Source organism: Coenobita brevimanus, chromosome 42, assembly GCF_032717465.1.
Source record: "Coenobita brevimanus isolate Jiangsu-jjx chromosome 42, ASM3271746v2, whole genome shotgun sequence".
Lineage (NCBI taxonomy): Eukaryota > Metazoa > Arthropoda > Malacostraca > Decapoda > Coenobitidae > Coenobita > Coenobita brevimanus.
Window position 1 is genome coordinate 1,870,001 of NC_136995.1, and position 20,000 is coordinate 1,890,000.

Here is a 20,000-nt window from a genome sequence, read left to right on the forward strand (position 1 = left end):
AATTTGGGCCAAGTTAGAGTAGAAGGAGTATAGTTATTCTCTACCTTCTCACCTGTAGAGTTGTGCGGCGTTATTATGAGCGTCCTGTGTGATTCTCCGATGGTCCAGGTAGGCCAGGTGAGGCAGGTGAGCTAATATAAGGTCCGGGTAGCGATCATCACACAGCGGGTTGTGACTCAGGCTGACACTCGATAGATTCCTTAGTTGTCGTAGCGTCCACACCTGAGCAATTACAAGCAGGGTGTTAGTCGTATTCTAGTTGGTATAGGAGGCCTCGCAGCACCTCTTTCTTGGCGATTTGTTCTGGGTATTACATTGGACTGACACTCGATAGATTCTTTAATTGTAGCGTCCACACCTGACGAATTACAAGCAGGGTTTTAGCCGTATTCTAGGTGGTATAGGGAGGCTCGTAGCACCTCTTTCTTTGCGATTTATTCTGCTTATTACACTGGACTGACACTTGATAGATTCTTTACTTATCGTAGCGTCCACACCTGGGGAATTACAAGCAGGGTGTTAGTTGTATTCTACTGTAGTTGGTGCAGGAGGCCTCGCAGCACCTTTTTCTTGGCGATTTGTTCTGCTTAACACACTGGACTGACACTTGATGGATTCTTTAGTCGTCGTAGTGTCCACACGTGAGGAATTACAAGCATGGCTTTAGTCGTGTATAGGAGGCCCCGCAGTACCTCGCCAGAAATAGATGCTTTGGAAAAAATATAGGGCTATAGAATTATCTTTGTCATGAAGCTACGTGAAAAAAAAGCTGCAAAATGACAAAAACCTGGACCAAGTTAGAGTAAAACGACTAAAGGTCATCTGCCACTCATTTATCACAACCAACACCACGTTCTCTCTGCGCTGTCTTCTTCCACCAGTTCTACCAACATTGACACCCATCTGCCATCACTAATACCAAACTACCACCTTCTACCACTCCATCTACCACCACTAACATCCGTAATGGTCCTGAGGTTGTTGTGGGCGAGTGTGAGTACGGTGAGGCGCGTGAGAGATTGAATGGCGCCTCTGTCCAGCTTTTCCAGGTGATTGTTGTGAAGAGCCAGCACCTCCAGGCAGCGCAGCGACCCCACTCCTGTTACTCGACGAAGCTATGGGAGAAAGATGGGAGAGTGAATGGTGGGGTTGTGTGTGTGGGGGGGTTGTGGTTGTGTGTGTGGGGGGGGTTGTGGTTTTGTGTGTGGGGGGGTTGTGGTTTTGTGTGTGTGGTGGGGTTGTGGTTTTGTGTGTGGGGGGTTGTGGTTTTGTGTGTGTGGGGGGGTTGTGGTTGTGTGTGTGTGTGGGGTTGTGGTTTTGTGTGTGTGTGTGGGGTTGTGGTTTTGTGTGTGTGTGGGGGTTGTTGTGGTTTTGTGTGTGTGGGGGGTTGTGGTTGTGTGTGTGTGGGGGTTGTAGTTTTGTGTGTGGGGGGGGTTGTGGTTTTGTGTGTGTGTGTGTGTGTGTGTGTGTGTCTGTTGGTTTGTGTGTGTGTGTGTGTGTGTGTGTGTGTGTGTGTGTGTGTGTAATGGAGTCGAGAGGTACATAATGGAGGATGCTGTGAGTTGAATGAAGGGCAGACTGATGACGGAGAACAGGGTGACATGGAGGCGATTTGTTTGTGACCCCCTCCCCCCTCCTCGAGGATTAAGACTCCTGGCTAAAGATAGACAGATAGATGAATGTATATGTCGTATGTGTAAGGGGCAGAATCAGTGTAGTTACGTGTTGGTGTGTGTGTGCAAAAACAAATAATTCAAATATTTCAAAAATATATTGAGGAATATTTCGATTTACCCCTTTCGATGTACAGTATGCTATCAATCTATCTATCTATTGCCAGACGCCTTAATCCCGTAAGGGGTGGCCACAAACAAATCGCCTCCATGTCGCCCTGTCCCTCGCCATTTCACTGCCCTGCTCCCACATCACACCCCCCTCTCTCATGTATGCGAAATGAATCAATCCTTCATCCCTTCTTCATCCCCATAATTATCCCCTTTCATCTCATACTTGCCAATCCCTACCCCTCACCTCTCCATCCATCCCCCTTCCTTTTCTCTCCCTCCTCTCCTCCCCTCTCCTCTCCCTACATCTATACCAATTAATTACATAAAAGAGGATATGGTATTATTTTGGACAGTGTTTAATAATCTTGGCACCGAAATAAAAAAAATAAACTGTACATTATTGTGTAATATTGTCACAAATGAGGGGAATGTTTTGCAAGATCTTTATTATTTTAAGTACAAAATTAAATATATAAACATACACAAAGTATGAAAACATACCAGGGCTGTATTAGAAAGTGGATGGATAGAATTTGCAAGGTATTTATAGGAAAAATATGGTATATAGGTAGATATGTAGGTAGGTAGATAATTAGATAGATAGATGGATGGATGGATAGACAGGTGGATAAGATGATAGACAAGCAAATAGATCAACAGACATACATCAATATAAACGTGCACCTTCAAGAACTGACCTTGTTAAAAGATAAGTCAAGCCATTTGAGTGAAGGCAGTCTCTCGAGGCCAGCAGTCGTGGTCAGGTTGTTGTTGCTGACTTCTAATTTGGTCAGCCCAGTCAGCAACCAGGCCAGCTCCAGACTCCCCAGACCTGTATATGGAGTCAGCAGGGGTAACTCTCTCTCTCTCTCTCTCTCTCTCTCTCTCTCTCTCTCTCTCTCTCTCTCTCTCTCTCTCTCTCAGGAAGTCTACTGAACGTCAATTTATCCTTTTAACTCAACTTCTTTGTACATACTTTTGAATTAGTATTTATGTGCTAAGTCTGTTGTTCTGTATTTATTCTGTTATTATTATTATTAATTATTATTATTACTATTATCATCATCATCATTATTATTATTATTATTATTTTTATTATGTCGTGTCTCCTTACTGCTCGTAGTCGAAAAAGTTCGATAATTTTTGCACCACGTCTTGCGTTCTTGAGGACGATAACTTTTGCATATGTACTGTATATGTATGTATCGCTTTACATTTTAAACAAGTACGATAATTTTTGCGCCGTGTGTAATCAATGTGTCATTTGGCTTTCTGAACAAGTAGATAATTTTTGCATCGTCTTTGGACCAATGCACTACTTTTCTTTTTGAACTAATGCGATAACTTTTGCGCGTTTCAGTCCTATGTGGATACCGAATTCTAAATATTTTCATGTGTAATTTTCAACTATTTACGTCATGTACCTGTATTTGTGTATGTGCGATATATATGTATGTATGTTTGTATTTATGTGTGTGTGTACGTAGATGTGTACCGGGTATGTATGTATGTATGTATGTATGTAGGGCAAAACTCCAAAGACTTGCGTTTCTGTCAGATTCTTATATATCATCGTATTTATTTTTGTACATCTTTGTTTACGCTCTTCCTCCTCTTCGTCCTTCGTCATCATCATCATCATCATCTTCTTTTTCATCATCATCATCATCATCATCATCATCATCATCTTCTTCTTCTTCATTTTTGCGCATTATTATCATTATTCGCGCAATTCGTTTATTCATTCATTCATTCATTCATTTTTGCATCATCATCATCATCATCAATACTACGCGTGAACTTCCTCGTCTCATATAATATTGTGCAACTTGCTGTGTGTTGGCGTTTGAGTAACCATGTGTGTGTGTGTGTGTGTGTGTGTCGTTGGAGCTGACTCACACACACCTGCGTTGTGGGGAGAGAGAGAGAGAGAGGGGGGGGAGGAAGAGGAAGGTGAGGGAGGGAGAGGAATGACAAAAAGTGGGGCGTGGAGGAGAGGAGAGAGAGGGGAGTGGAGAAGGAGGAGGAGGAGGAAAAGAGAGGGAGGGAGGGACTGAGGTGAAGGGAAGGGAGGAGGCTTGAAGAAGTGACTAGAGAGAGAGAGAGAGAGAGAGAGAGAGAGAGAGAGAGAGTCCTAGTGCATATAAATAGCAACTAAGAAAACTGGTTATGACAAAGTCGACCAGATAAAAAAGAACACACACACACACACACACACACACACACACACACACACACACACACACACAGAGGGAGTTTGAAGATAGACACATAAAGATAAAAAACGGAGAAATCAACCCCTTCATGGTGGGACAGCTCTAGTATTCTCTTCCATTGAACGCCAGACGATTTTATTCAGCTGAGTGGGTCATAGGAGCCTGAGACTTTCTCGTAGGGTAAGGAAGCTCCCTAGCACCTTTTTCTTAGCGATTTATTTTTCAAACTACCCATGAATATCCTCTTTTTCGCTCCATATATCTTTTTAATATTGCCATAGATTGCATGAATGACAAAAGAATTCTAAAAAGGCACAATATGAAATTAATGTGAAATGGCGGGGGACAGGGCGACATGGAGGCGATTAGTTTGTGGCCACCCCTTACCGGATTAATGCGTCTGGCAATAGATAGATAAAGAAATAAATAGCTAAAGAAAAGGTGTTAGGGAGCTTCCTTACCTAATGAAAAAAGCTCCCTGAGTGTTTAAACAGGGGAGGAGAAGATTATAAGGAAAACGATAGAATACATCAGAGGAGAAAAATGCAAGGCGAAAAGTATGGATAGAAATTAGGGAAATATAAAATGAGATTGACTGGGATGATGCAATGATCTGTCTATCCATCTATCTATATCTATCTGCCTGTCTGTCTGTCTGTCTCTTAATCTGTGTCTGTCTCTATATCCATCAATCTATCTATATATCTGTCTCTGTGTGTATATATTCTGTATATCAAAGAGAGGGAAAAAAGCTAGGAAAAGATACAAAGTGAATGAGACTGAGATGATGCAATGAGAGAGAGAGAGAGAGAGAGAGAGAGAGAGAGAGAGTAAAAACAGGAAGAGAATCACATGACTTAAAGCTTATCTTATCACGTACCGACGTACTTCGTGAAAGGTGGGATAAAAAATTACTTTGTGACTATCAGAAGTAGGAAAAGCAAAACATGTGTGTGCGTGTGAGAGAGAGAGAGAGAGAGAGAGAGAGAGAGAGAGAGGGAGTCCCTATGCACAAAAATAGCAACGAAGAAACAGGATATGACAAAGGCGATCAGATAAAGAAGGAAACACACACACACACACACACACACACACTCACAGAGAGAGAGAGAGAGAGAGAGAGAGAGAGAGAGAGAGAGAGAGAGAGATTCCGTATGTATAAATATAGCAACAATGTAAACAAGACCTGAGAAAACTGACAAATGAGAGAGAGAGAGAGAGCAGGAAAAGATATAAAGTGAAGGAGAATAGGGATGCAACAAGAATGGAGAGTATAAATGGGTAAGTTAGCAGAGTTGCCATTCAGCCCTTTCTCCGCTACAGTCCACTCACTTTGCGTATATTTTGAAAGTTTAGCGATAAACATTCTATCGTTATTTCGCGATACTTTTACATTTATTTTTTAGTCTAGAATTTTCAGCACTGTTCCTAGCGATATTTTGGAGTTCTTGATGGATTTCGTAAGATTATAGCGAGTTTAGCAGCATTTGTTAATTCGGTTTGGCTTCTATAAGGGTGAAGTTAGCCAAGTGTGCGCTCAGTGCTTTTTTCTTCCTAGTTGGGTGTACTACTATGCTGGTCCGAGTGTGTGGATTTCTGACCGCTTAACTATTTTGTATCTCCGTGAAACTGAGCGTAAGTAAGCAACCAGAATATGCAGTCATTGTACATCTTTTTAAAAATATGTGTTTCGTAGTAAATTAATTGAATTTTTGTGGTTGTACTCTCACTTAGTGCTATTCCTAGTGAAAGATAAAGTTACACAGCGTTAGGTGTTGATTGGCTATTCTGAAATAAGGAAAGTTACTATAGAGTGCGGTAAATATCCATTGTATTATTTTCTGTGTGTTGGTAAATAATGTATAAAGTTGAAGTTGTAATGTCTTGTTAGTAGTATATACTGAAGGCTCGATGTATTTCTTTATAGCTACAGTAAGAGGAAACAGGTTATCATTTTACGTATATCTTGGGAAAATATGTAGTTGTATTTGCGATGTCGTTTGTGCGGTGTTAATAGTACGGAAGAATCGAGTTTCATACCGTTTATTAATTTATTTTTTTTTAGAATAGAGTACTGTGAAAGAAGCAACAGTAAATAGCTTGTTACTTAGTAAATGAAATAAAAGTAGTTGCAATGTACCTTGTTAGTGTTATTAGTACAGAAGGGTCGAATTTCATAGCATTTAACACTGAGGTACTTGAAATAACGTAAAGTGCTTAATATAAACGCCATTCCTTGTATCATGGTAAATACGGTAATATAAATAGTAGTACTTGCAATGTCGCCTCTTTAGTACTGAAGGATAGAGTTTGACAGTGTTTAGTGAGCTGACAGTAGACTAAAAATGAATGAATGTGTTTGTATGTAGCCTATGTATGTATTTGTGTGTATGTATGGATTGGTGTGTATGTATGTATTTGTGTGTATGTATATGTATATGTATGAATGTACCGTAAATGAATGAAATGTCGTCAGTTCGTGAAATGAGTGTAAATTGGGATGGGTTAATTTAGTTTAGATTAATTTAGGCTGCAGTTAGGTTAGGCTGGGATAATCTGGGTTAAACTTGGGTTAGGTTAGTGTAGGTTTTGTCAGGTTAGCTTAGGCTAATTTAGAAGAACGCTACGTTATGTTATGCGTTCATCTAAATTCATCTAACCTAACAAACCAAGCCAAACCTAACCTAAACTTAGCCTAGATTATCCCAGCCTAACCTAATCGTACCCTAATTTAACCTAAGCTAAATTCATCCATCCCAATTTAAATGTATTTCTTGAAATGTCTAGGCATTTCATGAAATGACTAATTTCATAGTTTGCCTGGAACATATATAGGTATGTATGTATGTATGTGTGTATGTATGTATCCGCTGAAGTGTGTGTGTGTGTGTGTGTGTGTGTGTGTGTGTCAAGATGCACCACCTCCTTTTGTACTCTTTATGCACATGGTAACCACTGCCTGTATGCATTTATATTTGCTGAAGGTGTGTGTGTGTGTGTGTGTGTGTGTGTGTGTGTAACAAGACCCTCCACTTCATTTCCCTGTGTATGCGCTGTTTGTACTTTTTTGGCGGTAAAATTTCAATCATCAGTCAGTAGAATAAATCGCAAAGGAAAATGAGTTACGAAGCCCGCAGTATGACTTTGATTATGGATGACTTACCTTCTCTGAAAAGGATCATTGCACGTTACCTAGAAGAGATTACAAGAGTTGTTCCGACCGTGTGTGTGTGTGTGTGTGTGTGTGTGTGTGTGTGTGTGAGAGAGAGAGAGAGAGAGAGAGAGAGAGAGAGAGAGAGAGAGAATTAGACATATTTAAATACAAATTTAATCTCATAATCTACAGGAGCTGATTAAATTCATCTAAAAACAACTGTAACAACCAATTATCTCTCTCTCTCTCTCTCTCTCTCTCTCTCAGCTGAAAAGAATCGTCAGGCGTTAGCTGGAGAAAAATATCAGAGTTCTTCCTACCATGAGAGGGTTGATGTATTTGGCTCTGCAGTTGCGTATGTTAGTAGGAGTTTGTGTGATTTCGTTGGTCAGCCCGCATGTCCAGTACTCACACACACACACACACACACACACACACACACACACACACACACACACACACACACACACACACACATACACATTACCCTCAGATCAAATTTTACACACGCACGTACGCATACATCATACAACACACACACACACACACACACACACACACACACACACACACACACACACACACACACACACACACACACACACACACACACACATTACAGAGATCAAATTTTACACACGCACGTACACAAACAAACATACATACATTCATCCAGTCTCACACACACACACACACACACACACACACACACACACACACACACACACACACACACACACACACAGCGGTTGTAATATGACACTTGCTGGTAAATATTTCTCTCCCTTGAGGTAGCGAGAGCAGTGCCAGACGGTAACTTACACAACAAAAGTGCCACGCGTGTAAGATTGCAAGTGGCTCTCTGTAAACACCATTGCAATACCGTTTACCTCGTGTGTTGCAGGGTCACGTGATGCAACATTGATCAGCCTCTTCATTCCCAGGACGTACACCATAGAGTTTGTACTGAAACCTCTGTAGATTTTGAGTTAGGGGCTTGTTTTGTGTTTATAACTTGGAAGGAATAATCATGCGGACTTCTGGCCTTTGTTCCCTCTTCCTTGCGTAAAAAAAACACACGTCGTAACATTAAGTAATTATTATTATTATTGCTAAAATTATTATTATTATTATTATTATTATTATTATTATTATTATTATTATTATAACCCTGTAAAACAAATAACTCGGAGTCAAATGGCCACCTCTTTTGGGATAATGGCGTCTGGCAATAGATAGATAGATTATTGTTATAATTATTATTATTATTATTATTAGTAGTAGTAGTAGTATTTTATTATTATTATTATTATTATACGTGAAGGTAGCTAGGTATATCAGTGTCATTACACCTTGTACACCTGTCTAAAACTCTCTTCGCTGGGTGTATTGTTTATATAAGGTGAAGATGCCAGCCTCTGACGTCACACTGATAGTCTAGGGCTCTTGTCGGGTAAGAAGACTTCCTAACACCTATTCCTCAGCGATTTAGTTTTGAATATGGCTGGCTAGTATCGTTCTGTATGTTATTTATGCAGAGTATGTTGATAATGGAATGATTTAAGTAACACAGAAGAGGATGGCAAGGTGTAATAAGTAAAATAAATCGCTTAGGATGAGGTGTTAATAACCTTCCTAACCACACCAGCATACCACTCTAGAGCTGGTATTGTAGTCGGGGAAGGAGGGTCCCTAGTGGTTTCTCCTTAGCGATTTATTTTCCAAAGTGCCCATTAATAACCTCTTTTTTACTTATATCTTTTTAATAACCTCTTTAATAACCTTTTTTAAATAACCTCTGTTTTGACTTATATCTTTTTAATAACCTCTTTTTTAATAACCTCTTTCTTAATAACCTCTTTTTTTAATAACCTCTTTTTTAATAACCTCTTTCTTAATAACCTCTTTTTTTAATAACCTCTTTCTTAATAACCTCTTTTTTTAATAACCTCTTTTTAATAACCTCTTTCTCAATAACCTCTTTTTTTAATAACCTCTTTTTTAATAACCTCTTTCTCAATAACCTCTTTTTTTAATAACCTCTTAATAACATCTTTTTTTAATAACCTTTCTTAATAACCTCTTTTTTTTAATAACCTCTTTTTTACTTGTATATATATCTTTTTAACAACCTCTTTTTAATAACCTTTTTATAATAACCCACTTTTTTACTTCATATGTCTTTTCAATAACATCTCTTATTAACCTCTTCTTTACTTCTTGATCTTTTTAATAACCTAATTTTTAGTTCTTGTATCTTTTTAATAACCTCATTTTATAATAACCTCTTTTTACGTCTTTTTTCCTTTTTAATATCCTCTTTTTTTATAACCCATTTTATAACATCCTTTTTACATATATTTTTATCATCTTTTTAATAACCTCTTTTATTAACCTCTTTTTTTACTTATACCTTTTTAATATAGCATGAATAACACTGAATATTAACGGAGCAGAATCAGAAATAAATCGGTAATGAAGAGGTGTTGGGGAGTGTCCTTAACTTCACGGTTACTGGCGTAGATCACCTTCAGATAGTGCCCCCCCCCCTCGTCTCCTTATCTCTCTCTATCTGTGTGTCTCTATACTCTGTTCACTTTAACTTGGCCTAAAAGTGCCATTTCTGCATCTTGAATGCTGAGTTGTAACAGTAGATTTACACTAGTATATGGTGCTAGTCACGAAGAAGTGCTATGGAAATTATACACAGCCACTGAACTGAAACAACAGGGAACTACTAGAATATGATGCTAGTCACGAAGAAGTGCTGTGGAAAAGATGTAAAGGAGTAGTATTTATGGTGTTAGTCACGAAGAAGTGCTATGGAAATTATACACAGCCACTGAACTGCAAGAACAGAGTACCACAAGAATGATGCTAGTCACGAAGAAGTGCTAGATGTAATGCAGTAGTATTTTATTCCATTGAGCGACGGGAAATAAGCTGCAAAAGGACGAACATCACAGCCTTGTCAAGATTAAACAACTAGTAACCAAGGAGACGCATTCCTACCTCATAACTAAGACCCGATGAATTTCCTGCAACCACGACGTAGTGTTAAAGGGATTTGGCCAGTTCCCTCAGGTGAAAACACAGCCACTATAGGGAGGTTCCTAAGACTACGAGAATAGCCCCAGCCCCCACCCACCTCGTGTGTGTTCTTACCTTACCTAATTGTTCTTACCTAATTGTATCTTTACAGGAGTGAGTCAAGCTCGTACTCTCCCGTGTCTTAAACCATATTTATCGTACATATCCTTAAATTTGTGAATTGTTTTGGCACACACTATTTCATTCGGTAGTGCATTCCATTGATCAATTGCTCTGTTTGGGAAACTGAATTTCCTTACGTCTTTATCACCTCTCTTCTTATGCAGTTTTTTGCAGTGTCCTCTTGCTGTTGCTTCTCCATATGTTAAGTAATCATTTATGTCTATTTTCTCCTTTCCTGATATGCATTTATATAGCATTATCATGTCACCTCTTTTCCTTCTCTCCTGTAGTGTTGGTAGATTCAGTTTATTTAGTCTTTCTTCGTAGCTTAGGTGTGTGTGTGTGTGTGTGTGTGTGTGTGTGTGTAATTGGATGAATGTACCGGCATGTGTGTACGTGCCAGTGTGTAATTAGATCATTGTGTGTGTGTGTGTGTGTGTGTGTGTGTGTGTGTGTGTGTGTGTGTGTGTGTGATAAATGTATGTGTGTACGTCTGTGTTTGTGCGGATATACAATTTGATCTGTATGTATATGCGCGCGCGCGTGCGTGCGTGCGTGTGTGCGTGTGTGTGTGTGTGTGTGTGTGTGTGTGTGTGTGTGTGTGTGTGTGAGTGTGTAATGTTGCGACGAGTCAAGTGATAAGATAAATCACAGAATTAATACGGGGATTCCTCAACACCTTCACCTCGGTAACTTATTTTTCATATCTCCAGACGATTTTAATTTCGGAAAAAAAAATGTATTCAGTTAACCTCTTTACACCGATGACGCTTTTTTATTCAGGCATACCATTCTTTTCTCTCTCTCTCTCTCTCTCTCTCTCTCTCCAGTTCGAAAAGTCTCTCCTAAGCTGAATAATATCGTCTGCAGGGAACACACACACACACACACACACACACACACACACACACACACACACACACACACAGAGTTACGTAGAAAATAATTGGTGTAATTAAGGTGGTGAAAATTGCAATTGTGTGTGTGTGTGTGTGTGTGTGTGTACATCTGTGTGTGTGCGGATATATAATTTGATCTGTTTATGTAAGCGTGTGTGTGTGTGTATGTATGTGTGTGTGTGTGTGTGTGTAAGGTTTTGGCATGTGAGGTGTAGCCAAGGTATCAAAGGCTCAGGTGATGTATGGAAATGATTGCTTGGAGCATATTCACACGCCGTTGTTTTATTTTTGATTATGCTTTTTTTTTTCTCTCTGTTTGTGTAAGGATCCTGCCTTGTTTCATTTCTTTGGTGTGAGTTTAGAGTGGGGTGATGATGATGATGATAGTGATTATGGTGGTGGGGATTGAGGGTAGGGTGCTAGTGATGATGATGATGATGGTGGTAATTATAGCAGTTGCAATGGTGGTGACTCAGGGTAGGGTGCTAGTGATGAAGGTGGTGGTGGTAGTGGTGGTGATTAAAGAGTAGGGTTATGATGATGCAGATGATGATGATTAACCTAGTGATGAAGGTGGTGGTGGTGGTAGTGGTGGTGATTAAAGAGTAGGGTTATGATGATGCAGATGATGATGATTAACCTAGTGATGAAGGTGGTGGTGGTAGTGGTGGTGATTAAGAGTAGGGTTATGATGATGCTGATGATGATTAACCACCAACAATATTTTCCTCCACGTAGTTCAGTTTCAACCCTTGACATTCGTTGTGTATATGATTAACTCTGTAGTCCAGTGAGCAATGTAGTTTTAGTGGCGCCATAGATGTGCCGGTAGTTACTGTCATCAGGACCGTTTGTCTGTCTATCTGTTTAATGCCAGATGCCTTGATCCCTTACGGGGTGGCCACAAACAAATCGCCTCCACGTCGCCCCGTCCCCCGCCATTTCACTGCCCAGCTGGCAGCTCACACCCTCTCTCATATACCTCTCCACTCCCTCCATCTCATCCTTGGCCTCCCCCTCCCTCTCACCCCCTCCACCTCACTCACATACACTCTCCTCGTCACTCTCACTCTCCATCCTCTGCACATGTCCGTTTGTCTGTTTGTGTAAAGTATGCATAGAGAGAAATGGATATTTTTGGGGCGCGTATCCAACAGTTTCTATGCGCCATTCCGCCCGATTTTGTTTTTTGCCGGATAACACTATAGTGACCCTTCCTCTAGTGGTTGGTGGAGGAACTAGCCTCAGAACACACCGTCAATAAGGGTGAAAAGCCGTAGAAAAAGCTGTTTCTTTTCCGTCCATCTCACCTGTCCGTGTAATGTCTTGTTGGGCGTGGTGGGTAGGCTATCAGGATTAACTCTCACTGGAGCACGCGTTTTCTGTTCAGCGTGCCCGTAAGGAGCCAATGAATACTCAGGCAGCGGTACGCTCAGCTTTGATTGGCTGGTCTGTTGGCTGTGAAGAAGGTATAGGAAGCAGGAGCACCACGTGGGAATGCTCCTAACTCCCGCTCTGTTTTGTATTCTCAGGAAAGCCTGTGTTTTGCTCGCTTTTACTCACTTCTACTCATGTTTGGTGACCTTCCTGTGGATTAAGCTTATTACACGATGTCCAGTGATAAGCGTGAGTGTGAGGAGGGTGCATCTGGCCTGTCTAGTGTGCCCTCAAAGGCTTTTCATTCAAGGCGTACTGTGGATCCGTTTATCGATAGTGACGATAGTGTTGATGATCCCGATTATGCGGTGGAGGAAAGGGATACTGAGAGTGATAAAAGTGAAGGCAAAGGTGGTGGAAGTGGTGGGGTTAATGTTCGTGCAAGTGGTGGTGAAAGTGGTAGGGTTGTTGGTGCTAGTGGAGGTGCTGGGGAGGCTGGTGGTCACTTGCCTGCACACACACGCTCGAAAGTGCCCGCCAAACACATAGGAAAAAAAGGTCGTACGAGGAAGTCCCAGCCCGAGAAGTGGGCGAAAAACATTGCAAAGAAAAAGCGTAATTTGGGGCAAGAGTACGTATCTTATGCAACTAAGAAAGTGATGCCGGCCAGGAAAATAGGGCCGAATTGTAATTGTAAATCAGGCTGTTTTGAGAAATTGGGCATGGACAACATTAACCTAATATTTTCCAATTATTGGGCGATTGGTGACTATGATGAACAAAACCTTTACCTTCGAGGCCTCATTCGTGCTGAGCCAATCAAGAGAAAAAGGACAAAAGCGGAAGTCAGCATGAGGAAAGTTACTTATGTCTATTTTGTCAAGATTAATAACATTGACCAAAAAGTTTGCCGTAAGGCTTTCCTCTCCACCCACGGCATCAGCGTCCGAAAACTTGAGTGGCTGATTGGGAAGCAGAAACAGTCATCTACTGGTACACCTGTCCCAGACAAAAGAGGCAAGAAACCTTCCCCAAGGGCCATCAGAGGTGCGGCGTTGCAGTACGTGCATGACCACATTGCAACGCTCCGAATCTCTACAGGTGACTACACCTGTGCGTGCACACCTCACCGGCAGTACCTGCAGACGGGTGTCACACTGAATGCCCTGTACAAGCAATACATCCAGTGGCTGAATTTGCATCACCCTCAAGAGCCGCATGTTACAGAACGGTTTTTCAGGAAAGTGTTCACAGAGTACAACATTGTCTGGAAGCCCCGAAAGACCGACGTGTGTTCCACCTGTGAAACTCCGAGCATGCAGAACAAGAACAGTAAGGAGTGGGGACAGGATGCTGCAGCCTTGGAGCAGACTCTGCAGGAACACAAGGTCAAGTCACAGGTGCGACATGACCTCCCTAGCCAGGCTGAGGACGAGGGGAGACGTGCCAATCCAACGTCTGATGTTAAGATGATCTGCATTGATCTACAACAAACCCTGCTGCGTCAGGAGAGTCCGACGACGTCTGAGGAGGAGGTGGCTTCTGATGACCCCGATAATCCGACCTGGGAGTATGTGCCCGTTGCGTGTAGGCGAGGGCGCACAGGCAGGATGTAGCACACGGGCACCGTCCACACCACGCCCCCTCTTGTTGACGACCTGGACCGTGAATGGATTACACAACGACTGTTTACTGCGGACAGCCTGCACTGTTTCTACACTTATACTCATGACACTGCTGCGTGGTTAGTTGCTTTTTTATGTCCATCTGTTTATCTATCTGTCAGTCTAAATTATTATCTGTCTTTCTGTCTTTATCTACCGGTATCCGTTTCTCTATCTGTCTGATCGATCAGGGTCTGTCAGTGTACCAGCAATCATTGTCATGTCTGTGCTCTCTCAGTTTGATTACTATTATTTTCAGCAATTTCTGTTATTTGAAATAGAGAAGATCTGTTATATTTTATACTATTATCATTTTTTTATCCATCATTTCATTATTAATAATTAGTACGGTACTTTTATGTTCATGCACCTTTTCTCTCACTTTCTATCTATCTATCTATTGCCAGACGCCTCAATCCCGTTTGGGGTGGCCACAAACAAATCGCCTCCAAGTCGCCCTGTCCCCCGCCATCTCACTGCCCTGCTCCCAACTCACCCCCCCCCTCTCTCATATACCTCCCCACCCATAGAGGTAGGATTAGGGTAGAGTCGGCGTGAGAAGGCTCCGGTGAAGCCAGAGAACTGTCAAACGGCCATATTGGTCAAGTCAAGAGGTCACGGCAACACCTACTTGACGAAGAAGATTGCTGTGCACTCCTACCTCTATGGCTGTGCCCATATAGGTAACAGTCCTAATCCTACCTCCGTGGGTGTGGCCATGAGATTATTAAGCCTTTAATACCTCCAGCTGTGTGTCCACCTGGTATTCTTCAGGGAGAATGCCAGAAACAAAGTAGACTTCATTCTACCTCTGGTTTTAGTTGTAGTTCAGCTGTGGGTGTGAGACGTTCTGTCCTAAGTTATCTCACCATCAAATAACCTAAGACTCCAAAAATGCCCACCACCTGTGCCGCATTTGGGTGTAAAGAAAGAGGAGATAAGAAATCTGACCCATCCATTACATTTCACCGGTGAGTATCTTTAGAGTGAATTATAATTTGTAAGTGTACATTATGTATATGACTGGAGTTAGCAAAGTCAAGCTGAATATTATATAGAATAACAGATATAAACTTTTTTCATAATGTGCTGATGTATATTATTTTAAATCATATATCTGTCTTCCATCCTTCATTTTACCATATGTTCTTAAATGCTTCCTTTTTTTTCATTCATTAACTACTTTCTTTTCTCCTTCCATTCATAACCTACTTTCTTCCTCATTTTTTCTGTTTGCAACTAAGAAAACACTCCCGCCTGGTCAGCGGAACCAAGTCAGACAGCTGTCAAAGGGGTCGCCGCCATGTTGGTCGAGTCAGGTCTGTCGGCCTCACTCTGACCTACCCGTGGTTAATCCCTTATGCCGCCTCTACCTACTCCTACCTCTATGTCTCCACCCCATCCCTCCATCTCATCCTCGGCCTCCCCCTCCCTCTTCCCCCCTCCACCTCACTCACATACACTCTCTTCGTCAGTCTTTCACCCTCTCACTTTCGTCAGGTGGAATTATGAATTTCTTTTTCTGTTTACCATTTCCATCAACTTCTAAATTGCACCCATATTCTTTGTTATCGCAAAATAAAGAGGAAACATTAAAACAGGAAGATAAAACGATATAGGCACTTTTTTATGTTTCATGCCACGAATCACTCTCAGAGTTTGGCCCTTCTTATTAACATATTCTAATAATATACAAAATAATAATCTATCTATCTTTATCTATCTATAGCCCGACGCCCTAATCCCGCAAAGGGTGGCCGCAGACAAAACGCCTCCAAGTCACTCTGTCACCCACCATTTGACTCCCCTCCCCCCAACTCACCCCCCCCCCTCCCTCATATACCTTTATGTATTTTGGTGCATTTAACGGTACAGCATTACGTACTTCAAACTACACTATGACCAAAAAGGAACTCACAGCCATTAAGTGTAGCAGCGTTTTATGAGTTGGAATGTCGCTAAACTTTGATGGCGATTTGTGGCTAACTTTCACTTTGCCGCATAGCCACTGCTGGATCCCCCTCCCCCCCGACGTTATGTATGAAAGTTTTTAAAGTATCTCATGAGTGGATGGTTCCGTTTGAGTAAAAAAAAAAAAAAATAGCTTCGTTGTGTGTGGGTCTGAGAAGAGTTTAGTCTTGTATATTTGTTTGTTATGCTCTGTGTATATGACCGGGAGTGTTGTTCGCGTCCATCCTTCCGCCCCGTTTTTCGTTTAGCTCGTTAATGAAGAAACTGTCAAAGATACCCGTATTAAACTTCATACACTGATACATATTGGTGAGAGCATTAAATTTCAACCATTCTAAACTTTGATGACCTTGACCTTCCGCATGACCTTGACCTCACATTTCTTGATTTGGCCTTTAGCTCATTTTCTTGATGACCCACGGCGGGGCATTCATGTGCTGTGGACATAGCCTGTTTCTGGTTTATTTATATATGTATTGTATTTATTTATTTTGTTATTTTTTATTTTTGCTGTGACCTTGAAAATATACGAACGATGAACAAAGTCGGTAGGGTCATTTTTTAACATTTGGAATTCAGGCGCTTCAAGACCCTTCCATGACTTTCTTTGCCTCAGCTTTCTGTCTGCCCTTCCTCCAACTCACACCTCCCTCCATCACCTGTCTCTCTACTCCATCCCTCATGCACCCTCCCTCACCTATCTCTCCACTCCATCCCTCATGCACCCTCCCTCACCTCTCTCTCCACTCCATCCCTCATGCACCCTCCCTCACCTCTCTCTCCACTCCATCCCTCATGCACCCTCCCTCACCTCTCTCTCCACTCCATCCCTCATGCACCCTCCCTCACCTGTCTCTCCACTCCATCCCTCATGCACCCTCCCTCACCTGTCTCTCCACTCCATCCCTCATGCACCCTCCCTCACCTGTCTCTCCACTCCATCCCTCATGCACCCTCCCTCACCTCTCTCTCCACTCCATCCCTCATGCACCCTCCCTCACCTATCTCTCCACTCCATCCCTCATGCACCCTCCCTCACCTATCTCTCCACTCCATCCCTCATGCACCCTCCCTCACCTATCTCTCTACTCCATCCCTCATGCACCCTCCCTCACCTCTCTCTACTCCATCCCTCATGCACCCTCCCTCACCTATCTCCACACCATCCCTCATGCACCCTCCCTCACCTATCTCTCCACTCCATCCCTCATGCACCCTCCCTCACCTCTCTCTCCACTCCATCCCTCATGCACCCTCCCTCACCCATCTCTCAGCTTCATCCCTCATGCACCCTCCCTCACCTATCTCTCCACTCCATCCCTCATGCACCCTCCCTCACCTATCTCTCCACTCCATGCCTCATGTACCCTCCCTCACCTCTCTCTCCACTCCATCCCTCATGCACCCTCCCTCACCTCTCTCTCCACTCCATCCCTCATGCACCCTCCCTCACCTATCTCTCCACTCCATCCCTCATGCACCCTCCCTCACCTATCTCTCCACTCCATCCCTCATGCACCCTCCCTCACCTATCTCTCCACTCCATCCCTCATGCACCCTCCCTCACCTATCTCTCCACTCCATGCCTCATGCACCCTCCCTCACCTATCTCGCCACTGCATCCTTCATGTACCCTCCCTCACCTGTCTCGCCACTCCATCCCTCATGCACCCTCCCTCACCTATCTCTCCACTCCATCCCTCATGCACCCTCCCTCACCTATCTCGCCACTGCATCCCTCATATATGGCACTTGCAGATATCGCAATTAGAGAAAGTGGTAGTCAAGCAAGAGACTAAGGGACAATGAGGGCTTGGTGTAAATATATAAGGGGTTGTCGATAGGGATTAAAAAGGTCGTGCCGATAAGGTAATGTCACGCATCATTGGTTAGGTCACACAGTACTCTCTCTCTCTCTCTCTCTCTCTCTCTCTCTCTCCATTACATCGCGTCTGCGCTGCCGTGATAAACATCCCTAACCCCCTTCAGCTCTGTGTAGTCAGATTGGAGAGTTGATTTGACTAGTAACCAAGGAGACTCGCTCTTGTCTCATAACTAAGGCTCATAGAATATCATGCAGCCACAAATTATACCCTTTTTGCTTTAACTTGGCCAAAAATTGATACCTCTCCGTAGAATAACAGTAGAATATTGTGCTAATCACGAAGAAGTGTTATTGAAAGGATGTAGAGCCATAGTATTGTCTTATTTTGCAGGAGGACGAAAATCTGGGCCAAGTTAAGGTGAAAGGAGTACAGGCTTATAATTGCCCTGTCTCTGTCTTGAATGCTGAGCTGTAACACTAGATTAATACTTGAATATGTTGCTAGTCACGAAGAAGTGATCTGGAAGGGATGCTGAACCACAGTATTGACCTGCCTCTGATTTACGGAAATAGGGTAAATTTGTAACTTTGAAGGGCTACGTAGATAAATAGATAGATAGATGAATAGATAGATAAATAGATTAATAAAATACGTAGAATTTATGGCTAGGAGGGGCTACATAGATATATAGACAGATAGATAGATGAATAGATAGATAGACAGATAGATGGAATATGCAAAAAATATAGCTAGGAGGGGCTGTGTAGATAAATAGATAGAGATTGATAGATGAATAGACAGATAAATAGATTAAAAGAATAAGCTACGAACTCTATTACACCACCTGGAATGTGAGTGGGAGTAGGAAACTTCTTTGCACCTTTTCCTGAGCGATTTGTTTTACATGTGAAACCCTGACGTACTCTTATTTATTTATTTTTTTAAAAGACAGGGAATGAAGGAAAAACAAAGGAAATTAAAAAAAAAACAAGTGTTATGCTACTTATATCACTCCAGTATCGAATGGTTTGTTGGGCAGGGCTGGGGGTCAGTTATGAATTGAATTGGAATTGATTAAAAAGAACTGTGAATTACAATTGAATGGGAAATGATTTGGAATTGATTAAAAAAAACTGTGAATTGGAATTGAGTTGGAATTGATTAAAAAGAGCTGTGAATTGGAATTGAATTGGAATTGAGAAAAAAAAAATAATTGAATTGAACTGGAATTGATATCAATGAAGTGATGACTGAATTGATAAAATAATATTTTATACTGTAATATGCGAAATCATTTTTGTACAGTTATTAACTCACCCTATACTCACATAAATAGTAAAATATACAGTTTGCTATTACGAAAAAAGTTAAATATATATCAAGTGAAGTAACCTATTAGATTTATATTAATTTTCATTTGAGAGCCTGGCAAGCTCTTCAGGCCAGGGAGGTGCAGTTTAGGAGTTAAAAGATTTGAGCAACTTATGATGATCAGATGCAGACCTCAGTAACGTGGACTCATTCTTGTTTTAGAATTAAACAATATGAACTTTTAGCTGGTAAAGAATGGAATTGGTTTGTGTGGGTGAGCATTTTTGATGATAAATAAAGATGTTAATTTGAAAACTCATTTTTATTTCTTTCCGTTAGATTAATGGTGCTGGGTAGATTAAAATTTAATTTTGATTTGAGAACATTTCAATTGAATGAAATATCGACCTTAATGAATTGAACTGGAATTGAATATTACTTTTTTTACGAATGAACTGAATTGAATTGGAATTGATTAATTAAAGTTTTATTCTAAATTGGAATTGAATTGAATATTTGAACTGACAAAAATGAATTGACCCCAGCCCTAATATTAAGGGGGTAATATGCAGAATAAATCGC

The 20,000-nt window shown here is 41.6% G+C and overlaps 2 protein-coding genes across 3 annotated transcripts in view; one reads left to right on the forward strand and one right to left on the reverse strand.

Moving 5' to 3' along the window:
- LOC145397665 (dynein regulatory complex subunit 3-like) overlaps positions 1–20,000 on the reverse strand; it is a 35,776-nt gene that overhangs the window by 6,485 nt on the left and 9,291 nt on the right. The window contains exons 3-5 of the mRNA XM_080270705.1: positions 2,486–2,619; positions 960–1,115; positions 53–222 (exon numbers count right to left, since the gene is read on the reverse strand). Coding sequence (XP_080126831.1) covers positions 53–222; positions 960–1,115; positions 2,486–2,619 — 460 coding nt within the window. The remainder of the gene's footprint in view (positions 1–52; positions 223–959; positions 1,116–2,485; positions 2,620–20,000) is intronic.
- Positions 5,574–20,000, forward strand: part of LOC145397627 (TOM1-like protein 2) — a 62,997-nt gene continuing 48,570 nt past the window's right edge. For both annotated transcript variants that reach the window (XM_080270667.1, XM_080270668.1), the window contains exon 1: positions 5,574–5,638. The gene's annotated coding sequence lies outside the window, so the exon portion shown is untranslated. The remainder of the gene's footprint in view (positions 5,639–20,000) is intronic.